The sequence below is a fragment of the Carcharodon carcharias genome, chromosome 38, assembly GCF_017639515.1.
Source record: "Carcharodon carcharias isolate sCarCar2 chromosome 38, sCarCar2.pri, whole genome shotgun sequence".
Taxonomy (NCBI): Eukaryota; Metazoa; Chordata; class Chondrichthyes; order Lamniformes; family Lamnidae; genus Carcharodon; species Carcharodon carcharias.
The window spans coordinates 2,402,220-2,423,978 of record NC_054504.1 but is presented as its reverse complement, the minus strand read 5'-3'; the positions used below and the strand labels follow the sequence as shown (position 1 = coordinate 2,423,978).

The 21,759-nt window shown below is 43.3% G+C and overlaps 1 protein-coding gene across 1 annotated transcript in view; it reads right to left on the bottom strand.

The window, feature by feature from the left end:
* LOC121273046 (BTB/POZ domain-containing adapter for CUL3-mediated RhoA degradation protein 1-like) overlaps positions 1-21,759 on the bottom strand; it is a 106,682-nt gene that overhangs the window by 4,842 nt on the left and 80,081 nt on the right. The window contains exons 3-4 of the mRNA XM_041179996.1: positions 3,217-3,306; positions 2,603-2,655 (exon numbers count right to left, since the gene is read on the bottom strand). Coding sequence (XP_041035930.1) covers positions 2,603-2,655; positions 3,217-3,306 — 143 coding nt within the window. The remainder of the gene's footprint in view (positions 1-2,602; positions 2,656-3,216; positions 3,307-21,759) is intronic.

The window sequence follows — 21,759 nt, the reverse complement described above, 5'->3', positions numbered from 1 at the left end:
AAGGGGGAGAGGGAACAAGAGAGAGAGAGACAGAGAGAGAGAGACAGAGAGAGAGAGACAGAGAGAGAGAGAGACAGAGAGAGACAGAGAGAGACAGAGAGACAGAGAGACAGAGAGATAGAGAGACAGAGAGAGATAGAGAGACAGAGACAGAGAGAGAGAGAGACAGAGAGAGACAGAGACAGAGACAGAGAGACAGAGACAGAGAGACAGAGAGAGAGACAGAGAGACAGAGAGAGAGAGAGAGACAGAGACAGAGAGAGAGAGAGACAGAGAGAGACAGAGACAGAGACAGAGAGACAGAGACAGAGAGACAGAGAGACAGAGAGAGAGAGAGACAGAGAGAGAGACAGAGAGACAGAGAGAGACAGAGAGAGAGAGACAGAGAGAGAGAGACAGAGAGAGAGAGAGACAGACAGAGAGACAGACAGAGAGAGGAGGAGAGGTTTAGAGAGGGAATTCCAGAGTTTAGAGCCCTCCCCAGGCAGCTGAAGGCCCGGCCGCCAATGTCGGAGCGATGGGAATCGGCGGATGCTCGAGAGGCTGGAATCGGAGGAGAGGAGAGATCTCGGAGGGTTGTAGGGGCTGGAGGAGGTTACAGAGATAGGGAGGGATGTAGTGGCTGGAGGAGGTTACAGAGATAGGGAGGGGTGTAGTGGCTGGAGGAGGTTACAGAGATAGGGAGGGGTGTAGGGGCTGGAGGAGGTTACAGAGATAGGGAGGGGTGTAGGGGCTGGAGGAGGTTACAGAGATAGGGAGGGGTGTAGTGGCTGGAGGAGGTTACAGAGATAAAGAGGGGTGTAGGGGCTGGAGGAGGTTACAGAGATAGGGAGTGTTGTAGGGGCTGGAGGAGGTTACAGAGATAGGGAGGGGTGTAGGGGCTGGAGGAGGTTACAGAGATAGGGAGGGGTGTAGGGGCTGGATGAGGTTACAGAGATAGGGAGGGGGTGTAGGGGGCTGGAGGAGGTTACAGAGATAGGGAGGGGGTGAGGACAATGAGGTATTCGAACATAACCAGGTTGCGCACAGTCTGTTTCAGCCTGGGACAGTTTCCAGGGAGGGGGATGGAGTCAGTTTCTCCGGAACACAGTTGGGAACATAAGAGATAGGAACAGGGGTAGACCATTCAGCCCCTCAAGCCTGCCCTGCTGTTCAATAAGATCACAGCCCAGTCATGAAGCCATTAATGTATATAATACTACTGGTCTTGATATGTAAGAGAGGTTGAGTTCACTTGCATTTTTTTTTGAACAGAACGTTCGAGAAGTGGGGTGAAATCTTGCACCTATCGAGCAGAGACCAAGCCCTGTGTTTATATGACTAATAAAATCGGTACCGTGAAAGGGGTGTTAATGTTAGAAGATGCTGGTGATACAGCGAGAATTAACGTTCATTGGGGCTGGTGGGTATAACTCCAGCAGTTTTCGGGCGGTGTGGAGCAGAGGGTTACGCGAGGTGAAAAAGCAGCTTGAAGGCCTCCAACTGGCTCCACAGGAACCAAAGTGAACAGGACCTCATTTTGGAACGCGTCGGGCGGAGATGCTTTGCCTGGAGGGGGGGGTGGGTCTGGTTAAGTCAATGGGTTGCTGTTGCCTTAGCATGGGGCGATGGGCTTGGGGGCTTTGTCAAAAGATACGATGGTAGTAATTTTGTAGCCAATATTTTTAGCCTGTGTAAATTAATAAACTGTTTCATTTCGCTTAATTGTAAAACTGCCCAAGAGCCGGTGGTCTGATTCTTGAATTCAGAGCTGCATTCCGAACGTACCACTTAAAATTTTAGGTTATGACAGTTGTTAAGGCTTCCCTCGCGCGTTTTTATCCAATTGCAGCCTCATAAGAGCTGATCCGTCTGGCGTTTCGACTTCTACGTTCCCATCTGACCCCCCGATAACGTTTCGTTCCCTCGCCTGACAAGAATCTCCCTGCCTCCGCCTTGAAGCTATTCAACGCCCTCCGCCTCGGTTCCAAACCTCGGAGAAAAAAAATTCCCCCACCCCCACCCTAATTTTAAACCAGTGCCGCCACCCACCCCCCCACCACCCCCCCCGCACCCCTCCCCTCTAGTTCTGGACTCACCCACAAGAGGAAACATCCTTTCCACATGCCCCTTGTCAAGGACGTTCGGGGTCTTGTACACTTCAATCCAACCACTCCCTCACTCTTCTAAACTCCAGTGGGAACAAGCCCAGCCTGTACAACCTTTCCTTATCAGACAAACCCACTCACTCCAGGTATCAATCTCGTAAACCCGCTCTGAACCCCCCTCCAACCCATTGACACCCTTCCTCAAATAAGGGGGTCCAAAACAACGCACGGTATTCGAGGTGCGCTCTCACCAATGCCCTGTACCACCAGAGGGGACGAGAGTAACCTCCTCCCAAAGCGAAGTGGGTTCTCCGCGTGTCGGAGGTACAGCCTGACGACTGAGGGAGCCTGTGGAGCTGTCGGGTCCCGTGGCGGTGAGAGAGAGGGGGGTTAACAACTCCATTCCCGTACCCCGTTCCGCCGAGTCCCACCCAGCCGTGGCAGGAGGGAGGGGGAGGGGAGGTTGGTAGGCTGGCTGGTGGGTGGAAGGGTCGGCCCTCCGATGGGGCGCTTACCTGGTGTACGAGTACTTGTTGTTGCTTCGGTTGTGCACCAGCTTCACCACCGGCTGGAAAGAGAGGAGAGAAAAAGGGGTAACCGAGAGTAGGTGCCCCTACCCCGGGGAGAGTCGGTGCCCCTACCCCGGGGAGAGTCGGTGCCCGTGGGGAGACCCGGACCCCGGAGAGAGTCGATGCCCGAACCCCAGAGAGAGTCGGTGCCCAAACCCCGGGGAGAGTCGGTGCCCGTGGGGAGACCCGGACCCCGGGGAGAGTCGGTGCCCATACCCCAGGGAGAGTCGGTGCCCGTACCCCGGGGAGAGTCGGTGCCCGTGGGGAGACCCGGACCCCGGGGAGAGTCGGTGCCCGTGGGGGGAGACCTGTACCCGGGGGAAGAGTCGGTGCCCGTGGGGGAGACCTGCATCCCGGGGAGAGTCGGTGCCCGTGGGGGGAGACCTGTACCCGGGGGAAGAGTCGGTGCCCGTGGGGGAGACCTGCATCCCGGGGAGAGTCGGTGCCCGTGGGGGAGACCTGTACCCGGGGGAAGAGTCGGTGCCCGTGGGGTGACCCGTACCCGGGGAGAGTCGGTGCACACAGGGGCCTGTATCCTGGAGAGAGCTATAAGCACTGACCTTGGCAGAAGCTGAGATGATTTTCTGTTCCTCCTTTGCTGATGTTATCATCGGAATTCGACATTCAGCTTCACAGGACTCAATCCGACGCTGTGAATCACCAGGAACAAAGGGTTAATTCCAGCAAATACCTTCACCTGTCACTACCTCAAACCTCAGTATAACACCCAACACTTATAACACCCTCAGTTACACTGACCCTCAGTATAAGATTCTCAGTTATAACACTCTCTCTGTCACACTGACCCTCAGTATAAGACTCTCAGTTATAACAATCTCTCTGTCACACTGACCCTCAATATAAGACTCAGTTATAACACTCTCTCTGATACATTGACCCTCAGTATAAGACTCTCAGTTATAACACTCTCTCTCTCACACTGACCGTCAGTATAAGACTCTCAGTTATAACATTCTCTCTGTTACACTGACCCTCATTATAAGACTCTCAGTTATAACACTCTTTCTCTCACGCTGAACCTCAGTATAAGATTCTCAGTTATAACACTCTCTCTCTCTCACTGACCCTCAGTATAAGAAACAGTTATAACACTCTCTCTCACAATGAACCTCATAATAAGATTCTCAGTTATAACACTCTCTCTGTTACACTGTCCCTCAATATAAGACTCTCAGTAATAACACTGTCTCTGTTACACTGACCCGCAGTATAAGGCTCTCAGTTATAACACTCTCTCACACTGACCCTTAGTATAAGGCGCTCAGTTAAAACACTCTCCCTGTTACACTGACCCTCAGTATAAGACTCTCAGTTATAACACTCTCCCTTACAATTACCCTCAGTATCAGACTCTCAGTTACAACACTCTGTCTGTTACACTGACCGTCAGTTTAAGACTCTCGGTTATAACACTCTCTATCACACAGACCCTCACTATAAGGCTCACAGTTATTACACTCTCTCTCTTACACTGACCCACAGTATAAGACTCTCAGTTATAACCCTCTCTGTTACATTGACGCTCAGTATAAGACTCTCAGTTATACCACTCTCTCTATTACACTGACCCTCAGTATAAGACTCTCAGTTATAACACTCTCTGTTACACAGACCCTCAGTATAAGACTCTCAGTTATAACACTCTCTCTCTCTCACTGAAGCTCAGTATAAGACTCTCAGTTTTAACACTGTCTCTGTCACACTGACCCTCAGTATAAGACACAGTTATAACACTCTCTCTCACAATGACCCTCAGTATAAGATTCTCAGTTATAACACTCTCTCTGTTACACTGTCCCTCAATATAAGACTCTCAGTTATAACACACTCTCTGTTACACTGACCCTCAGTATAAGACTCTCAGTTATAATACTCGCCCTAACACTTACCCTCAGTATAAGACTCTCAGTTATAACACTCTCTCTTTTACACTGACCCTCAGTATAAGACTCTCAGTTATAACACTCCCCCTTACACTTACCCTCAGGATAAGACTCTCAGTTATAACACTCTGTCTGTTACACTGACCGTCAGTTTAAGGCTCTCAGTTATAACACTGTCTTTCACACAGACCCTCAGTATAAGGCTCACAGTTATTACACTCTCTCTCTTACACTGACCCACAGTATGAGACTCTCAGTTATACCACTCTCTCTGTTAAACTGACCCTTAGTATAAGACTCTCAGTTATAACACTCTGTCTGTTACACAGACCGTTAGTATGAGACTCTCAGTTATAACATCTCTCTGTTACACTGACCCTCAGTATAAGACTATCAGTTATAACACTCTCTCTCTCAACCTGACCCACAGTATAAGACTCTCAGTTATAACACTCACTCTGTTACACTGACCCTCAGTATAAGACTCTCAGTTAAAACACTCTCTCTGTTACACTGACCCTTAGTATAAGATTCTCAGTTATAACATTCTCTCTGTTACACTGACTCTCAGCATAAGACTCTCAGTTATAACACTCTCTCTCTCACACTGACCGACAGTATAAGACTCTCAGTTATAACACTCACTCTGTTACACTGACCCTCAGTATAAGATTCTCAGTTATAACACTCTCTCTGTTACATTACGGTTAGTATAAGACGCTGTTATAACACACTCTCTGTTACACTGACCCTCAGAATAAGACTCTCAGTTATAACACTCTCTCTCTCACAGTGACCCTCAGTATAAGACACTCAGTTATAGCACTCCCTCTGTTACACTGACCCTCAGTACAACACTCTCAGTTATAACACTCTGTCTGTTACACTGACCCTCAGTATAAGACACAGTTATAACACTCTCTCTCACAATGACCCTCAGTATAAGATTCTCAGTTATAACACTCTCTCTGTTACACTGTCCCTCAATATAAGACTCTCAGTTATAACACTCTCTAACACTGACCCTTAGTATAAGGCGCTCATTTAAAACACTCTCTCTGTTACACTGACCCTCAGTATAAGACTCTCAGTTATAACACTCTCCCTTACACTTACCCTCAGTATAAGACTCTCAGTTATAACACTCTGTCTGTTACACTGACCGTCAGTTTAAGACTCTCAGTTATAACACTCTCTTCACACAGACCCTCAGTATAAGGCTCAGTTATTACACTCTCTCTCTTACACTGACCCACAGTATAAGACACTCAGTTATAACACTCTGTCTGTTACACTGTCCCTCAGTATAAGACTCTCAGTTATAACACTCTGTCTGTTACACTGTCCCTCAGTATAAGACTCTCAGCTATACCACTCTCTCTGTTAAACCGACCTTCAGTATAAGACTCTCAGTTATAACACTCTGTCTGTTACACTGACCGTTAGTATGAGACTCTCAGTTATAACATCTCTCTGTTACACTGACCCTCAGTATAAGACTATCAGTAATAACACTCTCTCTCTCACACTGACCGTCAGTATAAGACTCTCAGTAGTAACACTCTCTCTGTTACAATGACCCTCAGTATAAGTCTCTCAGTTAAAAGCGCTCTCTGTTACACTGTCACTCAGTATAAGATTCTTAGTTATAACACTCCCTCTGTTACACTGACCCTCAGTATAGGACTCTCAGTTATAACACTCTTTCTGTTACACTGACACTCAGTATAAGACTCTCAGTTATACCACTCTGTCTGTTACACTGACCCTCAGTATAATACTCTCAGTTATAACACTCTTTCTCTCACGCTGACCCTCAGTTTAAGATTCTCAGTTATAACACACTCTCTTTCAAACTGGCCCTCACTATAAGGCTCTCAGTTATTACACTCTCTCTCTTACACTCACACACAGTATAAGACTCTCAGTTATAACCCTCCCTGTTACACTGACGCTCAGTATAAGACTCTCAGTTATACCACTCTCCCTATTACACTGACGCACAGTATAAGACTCTCAGTTATAACACTCTATCTGTTACACTCTCCCTCAGTATAAGACTCGCAGTTATAACACTCTCTCTGTTACACTGACCCTCAGTATAAGACTCTCAGTTATAACACTCTTTCTCTCACGCTGAACCTCAGTATAAGATTCTCAGTTATAACATTTTCTCTCTCACACTGACCCTCAGTATAAGACTCTCAGTTATAACACACTCTCTTTTACATTCACCCTCAGTATAAGACTCACAGTTATAACACTCTCTTTCTCTGTTATACTGACCCTCAGTATAAGTCTCTCAGTTAAAAGCCCTCTCTGTTACACTATCACTCAGTACAAGATTCTCAGGTATAACACTCCCTCTGTTACACTGACCCTCAGTATAGGACTCTCAGTTATAACACTCTTTCTGTTACACTGACCCTCAGTATAAGACTATCAGTAATAACACTCTCGCTCTCACACTGACCGTCAGTATAAGACTCTCAGTAGTAACACTCTCTCTGTTACACTGACCCTCAGTATAAGTCTGTCAGTTAAAAGCGCTCTCTGTTACACTGTCACTCAGTATAAGATTCTTAGTTATAACACTCCCTCTGTTACACTGACCCTCAGTATAGGACTCTCAGTTATAACACTCTTTCTGTTACACTGACACTCAGTATAAGACTTTCAGTTATACCACTCTGTCTGTTACACTGACCCTCAGTATAATACTCTCAGTTATAACACTCTTTCTCTCACGCTGCACCTCAGTTTAAGATTCTCAGTTATAACACACTCTCTTTCAAACTGGCCCTCACTATAAGGCTCTCAGTTATTACACTCTCTCTCTTACACTCACACACAGTACAAGACTCTCAGTTTTAACCCTCTCTGTTACACTGACGCTCAGTATAAGACTCTCAGTTATACCACTCTCTCTATTACACTGACCCACAGTATAAGACTCTCAGTTATAACCCTCTCTGTTACACCGACGCTCAGTATAAGACTCTCAGTTATACCACTCTCCCTATTACACTGATGCACAGTATAAGACTCTCAGTTATAACACTCTCTCTGTTACACTCTTCCTCAGTATAAGACTTGCAGTTATAACACTCTCTCTGTTACACTGACCCTCAGTATAAGACTCAGTTATAACACTCTTTCTCTCACGCTGAACCTCAGTATAAGATTCTCAGTTATAACACCCTCTCTGTTACACTGTCCCTCGATATAAGACTCTCAGTTATAACACTCTCTCTGTTACACTGTCCCTCAGTATAAGACTCTCAGTTATAACACTCTCTCTGTCACACTGACCCTCATTATAAGATTCTCAGTTATAACACTCACTCTGTTACATTACGGTTAGTATAAGACGCTCAGTTATAACACACTCTCTGTTACACTGAGCCTCAGTATAAGACACTCAGTTATAACACTCCCTCTGTTACACTGACCCTCAGTATAAGATCCTCAGTTATGCCACTCTCTCTGTTACACTGACCCTCAGTATAAGACTCTCAGTTATAACACTCTTTCAATCACGCTAACCCTCAGTATAAGATTCTCAGTTATAACACACTCTCTTTCAAACTGACCCTCAGTAGAAGGCTCTCAGTTATTACACTCTCCCTCTTACACTGAAACACATTATAAGACTCTCAGTTATAACCCTCTCTGTTACACTGACGCTCATTATAAGACTCTCAGTTATTCCAGTCTCTCTATTACACTGACCCTCAGTATAAGACTCTCAGTTATAACACTCTCTCTGTTACACTGACCCTCAGTATAAGATTCTCAGTTATAACACTCTCTCTGTTACATTACGGTTAGTATAAGACGCTGTTATAACACACTCTCTGTTACACTGACCCTCAGAATAAGACTCTCAGTTATAACACGCTCTCTCTCACAGTGACCCTCAGTATAAGACTCTCAGTTATAACACTCTCTCTGTTACACTGACCCTCAGTATAAGACTCTCAGTTATAACATTCTCTCTGTTGCACTGACCCTCAGTATAAGACTCGCAGTTATAACACTCTCTCTGTTACGCTGACCCTCAGTATAAGACTCTCAGTTAGAACATTCTCTCTGTTACACTGACTCTCAGTATAAGACTCTCAGTTATAACACTCTTTCTCACACGCTGAACCTCAGTATAAGATTCTCAGTTATAACACTCTCTCTCTCACACTGACCCTCAGTATAAGATTCTCAGTTATAACACTCTCTCTTTTACATTCACCCTCAGTATAAGACTCACAGTTATAACACTCTCTTTCTCTGTTACACTGACCCTCAGTATAAGTCTCTCAGTTAAAAGCCCTCTCTGTTACACTGTCACTCAGTACAAGATTCTCAGTTATAACACTCTCTCTGTTACACTGACCCTCAGAATAGGACTCTAATTTATAACACTCTTTCTCTCACGCTGACCCTCAGTATAAGATTCTCAGTTATAACACCCTCTCTGTTACACTGTCCCTCAATATAAGACTCTCAGTTATAACACTCTCTCTGTTACACTGACTCGCAGTATAAGATTCTCAGTTATAACACTCTCTCTGTCACACTGACCCTCCGTATAAGATTCTCAGTTATAACACTCACTCTGTTACATTACGGTTAGTATAAGACGCTCAGTTATAACACACTCTCTGTTACACTGAGCCTCAGTATAAGACTCTCAGTTATAACACTCTCTCCCACACTGACCCTCAGTATAAGACTCTCAGTTATAACACTCCCTCTGTTACACTGACCGTCAGTATAAGATTCTCAGTTATTCCACTCTCTCTGTTACACTGACCCTCAGTATAAGACTCTCAGTTATAACACTCTCTCTGTTACACTGACCCTCAGTATAAGACTCTCAGTTATAACACTCTTTCAATCACGCTAACCTCAGTATAAGATTCTCAGTTATAACACACTCTCTTTCAAACTGACCCTCAGTATAAGGCTGTCAGTTATTACACTCTCTCTCTTACACTGACACACAGTATAAGACTCTCAGTTATAACCCTCTCTGTTACACTGACGCTCAGTATAAGACTCTCAGTTATACCAGTCTCTCTATTACACTGACCCTCAGTATAAGACTCTCAGTTATAACACTCTCTCTGTTGCACTGACCCTCAGTATAAGACTCACAGTTATAATCCTCTCTCTGTCACAGTGACCCTCAATATAAGACTATCAGTTATAACACTCATTCTGTTACACTGACCGTTAGTATGAGACTTTCAGTTATAACATCTCTCTGTTACACTGACCCTCAGTATAAGACTATCAGTAATAACACTCTCTCTCTCACACTGACCGTCAGTATAAGACTCAGTTATAACACTCTCTCTGTTACATTGACCCTCAGCATAAGACTCACAGTTATAACACTCTCTCTCTCTGTTACACTGACCCTCAGTATAAGTCTCTCAGTTAAAAGCGCTCTCTGTTACACTGTCACTCAGTATAAGATTCTCAGTTATAACACTCTCTCTGTTACACTGACCCTCAGTACAGGACTCTCAGTTATAACACTCTCTCTATTACACTGACCCGCAATATAAGACTCTCAGTTTTGACCCTCTCTGTTACACTGACGCTCAGTATAAGACTCTCAGTTATACCACTCTCTCTATTACACTGACCCTCAGTATAAGACTCTCAGTTATAACACTCTCTCTGTTACACTGACCCTCAGTATAAGATTCTCAGTTATAACACTCTCTCTGTTACATTACGGTTAGTATAAGACGCTGTTATAACACACTCTCTGTTACACTGACCCTCAGAATAAGACTCTCAGTTATAACACGCTCTCTCTCACAGTGACCCTCAGTATAAGACTCTCAGTTATAACACTCTCTCTGTTACACTGACCCTCAGTATAAGACTCTCAGTTATAACATTCTCTCTGTTGCACTGACCCTCAGTATAAGACTCGCAGTTATAACACTCTCTCTGTTACGCTGACCCTCAGTATAAGACTCTCAGTTAGAACATTCTCTCTGTTACACTGACTCTCAGTATAAGACTCTCAGTTATAACACTCTCTCTCTAACGCTGAACCTCAGTATAAGATTCTCAGTTATAACACTCTCTCTCTCACACTGACCCTCAGTATAAGATTCTCAGTTATAACATTTTCTCTCTCACACTGACCCTCAGTATAAGACTCTCAGTTATAACACTCTCTCTTTTACATTCACCCTCAGTATAAGACTCACAGTTATAACACTCTCTTTCTCTGTTACACTGACCCTCAGTATAAGTCTCTCAGTTAAAAGCCCTCTCTGTTACACTGTCACTCAGTACAAGATTCTCAGTTATAACACTCTCTCTGTTACACTGACCCTCAGAATAGGACTCTAATTTATAACACTCTTTCTCTCACGCTGACCCTCAGTATAAGATTCTCAGTTATAACACCCTCTCTGTTACACTGTCCCTCAATATAAGACTCTCAGTTATAACACTCTCTCTGTTACACTGACTCGCAGTATAAGATTCTCAGTTATAACACTCTCTCTGTCACACTGACCCTCCGTATAAGATTCTCAGTTATAACACTCACTCTGTTACATTACGGTTAGTATAAGACGCTCAGTTATAACACACTCTCTGTTACACTGAGCCTCAGTATAAGACTCTCAGTTATAACACTCTCTCCCACACTGACCCTCAGTATAAGACTCTCAGTTATAACACTCCCTCTGTTACACTGACCGTCAGTATAAGATTCTCAGTTATTCCACTCTCTCTGTTACACTGACCCTCAGTATAAGACTCTCAGTTATAACACTCTCTGTTACACTGACCCTCAGTATAAGACTCTCAGTTATAACACTCTTTCAATCACGCTAACCTCAGTATAAGATTCTCAGTTATAACACACTCTCTTTCAAACTGACCCTCAGTATAAGGCTGTCAGTTATTACACTCTCTCTCTTACACTGACACACAGTATAAGACTCTCAGTTATAACCCTCTCTGTTACACTGACGCTCAGTATAAGACTCTCAGTTATACCAGTCTCTCTATTACACTGACCCTCAGTATAAGACTCTCAGTTATAACACTCTCTCTGTTGCACTGACCCTCAGTATAAGACTCACAGTTATAATCCTCTCTCTGTCACAGTGACCCTCAATATAAGACTATCAGTTATAACACTCATTCTGTTACACTGACCGTTAGTATGAGACTTTCAGTTATAACATCTCTCTGTTACACTGACCCTCAGTATAAGACTATCAGTAATAACACTCTCTCTCTCACACTGACTGTCAGTATAAGACTCTCAGTAGTAACACTCTCTCTCTCACACTGACCGTCAGTATAAGACTCAGTTATAACACTCTCTCTGTTACATTGACCCTCAGCATAAGACTCACAGTTATAACACTCTCTCTCTCTGTTACACTGACCCTCAGTATAAGTCTCTCAGTTAAAAGCGCTCTCTGTTACACTGTCACTCAGTATAAGATTCTCAGTTATAACACTCTCTCTGTTACACTGACCCTCAGTACAGGACTCTCAGTTATAACACTCTCTCTATTACACTGACCCGCAATATAAGACTCTCAGTTTTGACCCTCTCTGTTACACTGACGCTCAGTATAAGACTCTCAGTTATACCACTCTCTCTATTACACTGACCCTCAGTATAAGACTCTCAGTTATAACCCTCTCTGTTACACTGACGCTCAGTATAAGACTCTCAGTTATACCACTCTCCCTATTACACTGACGCACAGTATAAGACTCGCAGTTATAACACTCTCTCTGTTACACTGACCCTCAGTATAAGACTCTCAGTTATAACACTCTTTCTCTCACGCTGAAACTGAGTATAAGATTCTCAGTTATAACATTTTCTCTCTCACACTGACCCTCAGTATAAGACTCTCACTGGTAACACTCTCTCTCTCACACTGACCGTCAGTATAAGACTCTCAGTTATAACACTCTCTCTCTCTGTTACACTGACCCTCAGTATAAGTCTCTCAGTTAAAAGCCCTCTCTGTTACACTGTCACTCAGTATAAGATTCTCAGTTATAACACTCTCTCTGTTACACTGACCTTCAGAATAGGACTCTAATTTATAACACTCTTTCTGTTACACTGACACTCAGTGTAACACTCTCAGTTATACCACTCTCTCTGTTACACTGACCCTCAGTATAAGACTCTCAGTTATAACACTCTGTCTGTTACACTGACCCTCAGTATAATACTCTCAGTTATTACACTATTTCTCTCACGCTGACCCTCAGTATAAGATTCTCAGTTATAACACACTCTCTTTCAAACTGACCCTCACTATAAGGCTCTCAGTTATTACACTCTCTCTCTTACACTCACACACAGTATAAGACTCTCAGTTTTAACCCTCTCTGTTACACTGACCCTCAGTATAAGACTCTCAGTTATAACACTCTCTCTCTCACAATGACCCTCAGTATAAGACTCTCAGTTATAACACTCTCTCTGTTACACTCTTCCTCAGTATAAGACTTGCAGTTATAACACTCTCTCTGTTACACTGACCCTCAGTATAAGACTCAGTTATAACACTCTTTCTCTCACGCTGAACCTCAGTATAAGATTCTCAGTTATAACACCCTCTCTGTTACACTGTCCCTCAATATAAGACTCTCAGTTATAACACTCTCTCTGTTACACTGTCCCTCAGTATAAGACTCTCAGTTATAACACTCTCTCTGTCACACTGACCCTCAGTATAAGATTCTCAGTTATAACACTCACTCTGTTACATTACGGTTAGTATAAGACGCTCAGTTATAACACACTCTCTTTTACACTGAGCCTCAGTATAAGACTCTCAGTTATAACACTCCCTCTGTTACACTGACCGTCAGTATAAGATCCTCAGTTATACCACTCTCTCTGTTACACTGACCCTCAGTATAAGACTCTCAGTTATAACACTCTTTCAATCACGCTAACCCTCAGTATAAGATTCTCAGTTATAACACACTCTCTTTCAAACTGACCCTCAGTATAAGTCTCTCAGTTATTACACTCTCTCTCTTACACTGAAACACATTATAAGACTCTCAGTTATAACCCTCTCTGTTACACTGACGCTCATTATAAGACTCTCAGTTATTCCAGTCTCTCTATTACACTGACCCTCAGTATAAGACTCTCAGTTATGACACTCTCTCTGTTACACTGACCCTCAGTATAAGATTCTGAGTTATAACACTCTCTCTGTTACATTACGGTTAGTATAAGACGCTGTTATAACACTCTCTCTGTTACACTGACCCTCAGTATAAGACTCTGTTATAACATTCTCTCTGTTACACTGACCCTCAGTATAAGACTCGCAGTTATAACACTCTCTCTGTTACGCTGACCCTCAGTATAAGACTCTCAGTTAGAACATTCTCTCTGTTACACTGACTCTCAGTATAAGACTCTCAGTTATAACACTCTTTCTCACACGCTGAACCTCAGTATAAGATTCTCAGTTATAACACTCTCTCTCTCACACTGACCCTCAGTATAAGACTCTCATTTATAACACTCTCTCTCTCTCACTGACCCTCAGTATAAGACACAGTTATAACACTCTCTCTCACAATGACCCTCAGTATAAGATTCTCAGTCATAACACTCTCTCTGTTACACTGTCCCTCAATATAAGACTCTCAGTTATAACACTCTCTCTGTTACACTGACCCGCAGTATAAGACTCTCAGTTATAACACTCTCTCACACTGACCCTTAGTATAAGGCGCTCATTTAAAACACTCTCTCTGTTACACTGACCCTCAGTATAAGACTCTCAGTTATAACACTCTCCCTTACACTTACCCTCAGTATAAGACTCTCAGTTATAACACTTTCTCTGTTACACTGACCGTCAGTTTAAGACTCTCAGTTATAACACTCTCTTCACACAGACCCTCAGTATAAGGCTCAGTTATTACACTCTCTCCCTTACACTGACCCACAGTATAAGACTCCTCCATCACCCCCTACTCCTCAACCCCCTCCTATGGCACAACCCCATGCCCGCGCAAAAGATGCAACACCTGCCCCTTCACTTCCTCTCTCCTCACCGTCCAAGCACCCAAACACTCCTTTCAAGTGAAGCAGCATTTCACTTGCATTTCCCCCAACTTAGTCTACTGCATTCGTTGCTCCCAATGTGGTCTCCTCTACATTGGAGAGACCAAACGTAAACTGGGCGACCGCTTTGCAGAACACCTGTGGTCTGTCCGCAAGAATGACCCAAACCTCCCTGTCGCCTGCCATTTTAACACTCCACCCTGCTCTCTTGCCCACATGTCTGTCCTTGGCTTGCTGCATTGTTCCAGTGAAGCCCAACGCAAACTGGAGGAACAACACCTCATCTTCCGACTTGGGACTTTACAGCCTTCCGGACTGAATATTGAATTCAAAAACTTTAGGTCGTGAGCTCCCTCCCCCATCCCCACCACCTTTCTGTTTCCCCCTTCCTTTTTTTTTCCAATAAATTATAAAGATTTTCCTTTTCCCACCTATTTCCATTATAAAAAAAAACCCCACTAGAGCTATACCTTGAGTGCCCTACCATCCATTCCTAATTAGCACATTCGTTTAGATAATATCACCAACTTTTAACTTTAACACCTATGTGTTCTATTGTATTATTGTCGTTGACATCTTTTGATGATCTGCTTCTATCACTGCTTGTTTGTCCCTACAACCACACCCCCCCCCCCCCCTCCACCTCTCTGTCTCTCTATCTCTCCGCCCCCCACACACACACCTTAAACCAGCTTATATTTCAGCTCTTTCCTGGACTCGAACTCAAGTTCTGTCGAAGGGTCATGAGGACTCGAAACGTCAACTCTTTTCTTCTCCGCCGATGCTGCCAGACCTGCTGAGTTTTTCCAGGTAATTCTGTTTTTGTTTCACAGTATAAGACACTCAGTTATAACACTCTGTCTGTTACACTGTCCCTCAGTATAAGACTCTCAGTTATAACACTCTGTCTGTTACACTGTCCCTCAGTATAAGACTCTCAGTTATACCACTCTCTCTGTTAAACCGACCCTCAGTATAAGACTCTCAGTTATAACACTCTGTCTGTTACACTGACCGTTAGTATGAGACTCTCAGTTATAACATCTCTCTGTTACACTGACCCTCAGTATAAGAATATCAGTAATAACACTCTCTCTCTCACACTGACCGTCAGTATAAGACTCTCAGTAGTAACACTCTCTCTCTCACACTGACCGTCAGTATAAGACTCAGTTATAACACTCTCTCTGTTACATTGACCCTCAGTATAAGACTCACAGTTAGAACACTCTCTCTCTCTGTTACACTGACCCTCAGTATAAGTCCCTCAGTTAAAAGCGCTCTCTGTTACACTGTCACTCAGTATAAGATTCTCAGTTATAACACTCTCTCTGTTACACTGACCCTCAGTATAGGACTCTCAGTTATAACACTCTATCTGTTACACTGACACTCAGTATAAGGCTCTCAGTTATACCACTCTGTCTGTTACACTGACCCTCAGTATAATACTCTCAGTTGTAACACTCTTTCTCTCACGCTGACCCTCAGTTTAAGATTCTCAGTTATAACACACTCTCTTTCAAACTGGCCCTCACTATAAGGCACTCAGTTATTACACTCTCTCTCTTACACTCACACACAGTATAAGACTCTCAGTTTTAACCCTCTCTGTTACACTGACGCTCAGTATAAGACTCTCAGTTATACCACTCCTTCTATTACACTGACCCGCAGTATAAGAATCTCAGTTATAACCCTCTCTGTTACAATGACGCTCAGTATAAGACTCCCAGTTATACCACTCTCCCTATTACACTGACGCACAGTATAAGACTCTCAGTTATAACACTCTCTCTGTTACACTCTCCCTCAGTATAAAACTCGCAGTTATAACACTCTCTCTGTTACACTGACCCTCAGTATAAGACTCTCAGTTATAACACTCTTTCTCTCACGCTGAACCTCAGTATAAGATTCTCAGTTATAACATTTTCTCTCTCACACTGACCCTCAGTATAAGACTCTCAGTAGTAACACTCTCTCTCTCACACTGACCGTCAGTATAAGACTCTCAGTTATAACACTTTCTCTTTTACATTCACCCTCAGTATAAGACTCACAGTTAAAACACTCTCTCTCTCTGTTACACTGACCCTCAGTATAAGTCTCTCAGTTAAAAGCCCTCTCTGTTACACTGTCACTCAGTATAAGATTCTCAGTTATAACACTCTCTCTGTTACACTGACCCTCAGAATAGGACTCTAATTTATAACACTCTTTCTGTTACACTGACACTCAGTATAACACTCTCAGTTATACCACTCTCTCTGTTACACTGACCCTCAGTATAAGACTCTCAGTTATAACACTCTCTCTGTTACACTACCCTCAGTATTAGACTACCAGCTAAAATACTCACTCTCTCAAACTGACCCTCAGTATAACACTCTCAGTTATAACACTCACTCTGTTACACTGACCCTCAGTATAAGACTCTCAGTTATAACACTCTCTCTGTTACACTACCCTCAGTATAAGACTCTCAGTTATCACACTCTCTTTCACACAGACCCTCAGTCTCAGGCTCACAGTTATTACACTCTCTCTCTTACACTGACCCACAGTATAAGACTCTCAGTTATAACACTCTCTCTGTTACACTGACCCAAAGTATAAGACTCTCAGTTATAACACTCTCCCTTACACTTACCCGAAGTATAAGACTCTCAGTTATAACACTCTGTCTGTTACACTGACCGTCAGTTTATGACTCTCAGTTATAACATTCTCTTTCACACAGACCCTCAGTATAAGGCTCACAGTTATTACACTCTCTCTCTTACACTGTCCCACAGTATAAGACTCTCAGTTATACCACTCTCTCTGTTAAACTGACCCTCAGTATTAGACTCTGTTATCACACTCTATCTGTTACACTGACTGTTAGTATGAGACTCTCAATTATAACATCTCTCTGTTACACTGACCCTCAGCATAAGACTATGAGTTATAACACTCTCTCTCTCACACTGACCTTCAGTATAAGACTCAGTTATAACACTCACTCTGTTACACTGACCCTCAGTAAAAGACTCTCAGTTATAACACACTCTCTGTTACATTACGGTTAGTATAAGACGCTCAGTTATAACACACTCACTGATACACTGACCCTCAGAATAAGACTCTCAGTCATAACACTCTCTCTCTCACACTGACCCTCAGTATAATACTCAGTTATAGCACTCCCTCTGTTACACTGACCCTCAGTATAAGACTCTCAGTTATAACACTGTCTCTGTTACACTGACCCTCAGTATAAGACTCTCAGTTATAACACTTTCTCTCACGCTGACCCTCAGTATAAGACTCTCATTTATAACACTCTCTCTCTCTCACTGACCCTCAGTATAAGACACAGTTATAACACTCTCTCTCACAATGACCCTCAGTATAAGATTCTCAGTCATAACACTCTCTCTGTTACACTGTCCCTCAATATAAGACTCTCAGTTATAACACTCTCTCTGTTACACTGACCCGCAGTATAAGACTCTCAGTTATAACACTCTCTCACACTGACCCTTAGTATAAGGCGCTCATTTAAAACACTCTCTCTGTTACACTGACCCTCAGTATAAGACTCTCAGTTATAACACTCTCCCTTACACTTACCCTCAGTATAAGACTCTCAGTTATAACACTCTCTCTGTTACACTGACCGTCAGTTTAAGACTCTCAGTTATAACACTCTCTTCACACAGACCCTCAGTATAAGGCTCAGTTATTACACTCTCTCCCTTACACTGACCCACAGTATAAGACTCCTCCATCACCCCCTACTCCTCAACCCCCTCCTATGGCACAACCCCATGCCCGCGCAAAAGATGCAACACCTGCCCCTTCACTTCCTCTCTCCTCACCGTCCAAGCACCCAAACACTCCTTTCAAGTGAAGCAGCATTTCACTTGCATTTCCCCCAACTTAGTCTACTGCATTCGTTGCTCCCAATGTGGTCTCCTCTACATTGGAGAGACCAAACGTAAACTGGGCGACCGCTTTGCAGAACACCTGCGGTCTGTCCGCAAGAATGACCCAAACCTCCCTGTCGCCTGCCATTTTAACACTCCACCCTGCTCTCTTGCCCACATGTCTGTCCTTGGCTTGCTGCATTGTTCCAGTGAAGCCCAACGCAAACTGGAGGAACAACACCTCATCTTCCGACTTGGGACTTTACAGCCTTCCGGACTGAATATTGAATTCAAAAACTTTAGGTCGTGAGCTCCCTCCCCCATCCCCACCACCTTTCTGTTTCCCCCTTCCTTTTTTTTTCCAATAAATTATAAAGATTTTCCTTTTCCCACCTATTTCCATTATAAAAAAAAACCCCACTAGAGCTATACCTTGAGTGCCCTACCATCCATTCCTAATTAGCACATTCGTTTAGATAATATCACCAACTTTAACTTTAACCCCTATGTGTTCTATTGTATTATTGTCGTTGACATCTTTTGATGATCTGCTTCTATCACTGCTTGTTTGTCCCTACAACCACACCACCCCCCCCCTCCACCTCTCTGTCTCTCTATCTCTCCGCCCCCCACACACACACCTTAAACCAGCTTATATTTCAGCTCTTTCCTGGACTCGAACTCAAGTTCTGTCGAAGGGTCATGAGGACTCGAAACGTCAACTCTTTTCTTCTCCGCCGATGCTGCCAGACCTGCTGAGTTTTTCCAGGTAATTCTGTTTTTGTTTCACAGTATAAGACACTCAGTTATAACACTCTGTCTGTTACACTGTCCCTCAGTATAAGACTCTCAGTTATAACACTCTGTCTGTTACACTGACCGTTAGTATGAGACTCTCAGTTATAACATCTCTCTGTTACACTGACCCTCAGTATAAGAATATCAGTAATAACACTCTCTCTCTCACACTGACCGTCAGTATAAGACTCTCAGTAGTAACACTCTCTCTCTCACACTGACCGTCAGTATAAGACTCAGTTATAACACTCTCTCTGTTACATTGACCCTCAGTATAAGACTCACAGTTAGAACACTCTCTCTCTCTGTTACACTGACCCTCAGTATAAGTCCCTCAGTTAAAAGCGCTCTCTGTTACACTGTCACTCAGTATAAGATTCTCAGTTATAACACTCTCTCTGTTACACTGACCCTCAGTATAGGACTCTCAGTTATAACACTCTATCTGTTACACTGACACTCAGTATAAGGCTCTCAGTTATACCACTCTGTCTGTTACACTGACCCTCAGTATAATACTCTCAGTTGTAACACTCTTTCTCTCACGCTGACCCTCAGTTTAAGATTCTCAGTTATAACACACTCTCTTTCAAACTGGCCCTCACTATAAGGCACTCAGTTATTACACTCTCTCTCTTACACTCACACACAGTATAAGACTCTCAGTTTTAACCCTCTCTGTTACACTGACGCTCAGTATAAGACTCTCAGTTATACCACTCCTTCTATTACACTGACCCGCAGTATAAGAATCTCAGTTATAACCCTCTCTGTTACAATGACGCTCAGTATAAGACTCTCAGTTATACCACTCTCCCTATTACACTGACGCACAGTATAAGACTCTCAGTTATAACACTCTCTCTGTTACACTCTCCCTCAGTATAAAACTCACAGTTATAACACTCTCTCTGTTACACTGACCCTCAGTATAAGACTCTCAGTTATAACACTCTTTCTCTCACGCTGAACCTCAGTATAAGATTCTCAGTTATAACATTTTCTCTCTCACACTGACCCTCAGTATAAGACTCTCAGTAGTAACACTCTCTCTCTCACACTGACCGTCAGTATAAGACTCTCAGTTATAACACTTTCTCTTTTACATTCACCCTCAGTATAAGACTCACAGTTAAAACACTCTCTCTCTCTGTTACACTGACCCTCAGTATAAGTCTCTCAGTTAAAAGCCCTCTCTGTTACACTGTCACTCAGTATAAGATTCTCAGTTATAACACTCTCTCTGTTACACTGACCCTCAGAATAGGACTCTAATTTATAACACTCTTTCTGTTACACTGACACTCAGTATAACACTCTCAGTTATACCACTCTCTCTGTTACACTGACCCTCAGTATAAGACTCTCAGTTATAACACTCTCTCTGTTACACTACCCTCAGTATTAGACTACCAGCTAAAACACTCACTCTCTCAAACTGACCCTCAGTATAACACTCTCAGTTATAACACTCACTCTGTTACACTGACCCTCAGTATAAGACTCTCAGTTATAACACTCTCTCTGTTACACTACCCTCAGTCTAAGACTCTCAGTTATAACACTCTCTTTCACACAGACCCTCAGTCTCAGGCTCACAGTTATTACACTCTCTCTCTTACACTGACCCACAGTATAAGACTCTCAGTTATAACACTCTCTCTGTTACACTGACCCAAAGTATAAGACTCTCAGTTATAACACTCTCCCTTACACTTACCCGAAGTATAAGACTCTCAGTTATAACACTCTGTCTGTTACACTGACCGTCAGTTTATGACTCTCAGTTATAACATTCTCTTTCACACAGACCCTCAGTATAAGGCTCACAGTTATTACACTCTCTCTCTTACACTGTCCCACAGTATAAGACTCTCAGTTATACCACTCTCTCTGTTAAACTGACCCTCAGTATTAGACTCTGTTATCACACTCTATCTGTTACACTGACCGTTAGTATGAGACTCTCAATTATAACATCTCTCTGTTACACTGACCCTCAGCATAAGACTATGAGTTATAACACTCTCTCTCTCACACTGACCTTCAGTATAAGACTCAGTTATAACACTCACTCTGTTACACTGACCCTCAGTAAAAGACTCTCAGTTATAACACACTCTCTGTTACATTACGGTTAGTATAAGACGCTCAGTTATAACACACTCACTGTTACACTGACCCTCAGAATAAGACTCTCAGTCATAACACTCTCTCTCTCACACTGACCCTCAGTATAATACTCAGTTATAGCACTCCCTCTGTTACACTGACCCTCAGTATAAGACTCTCAGTTATAACACTGTCTCTGTTACACTGACCCTCAGTATAAGATTCTCAGTTATAACACTTTCTCTCACGCTGACCCTCAGTATAAGA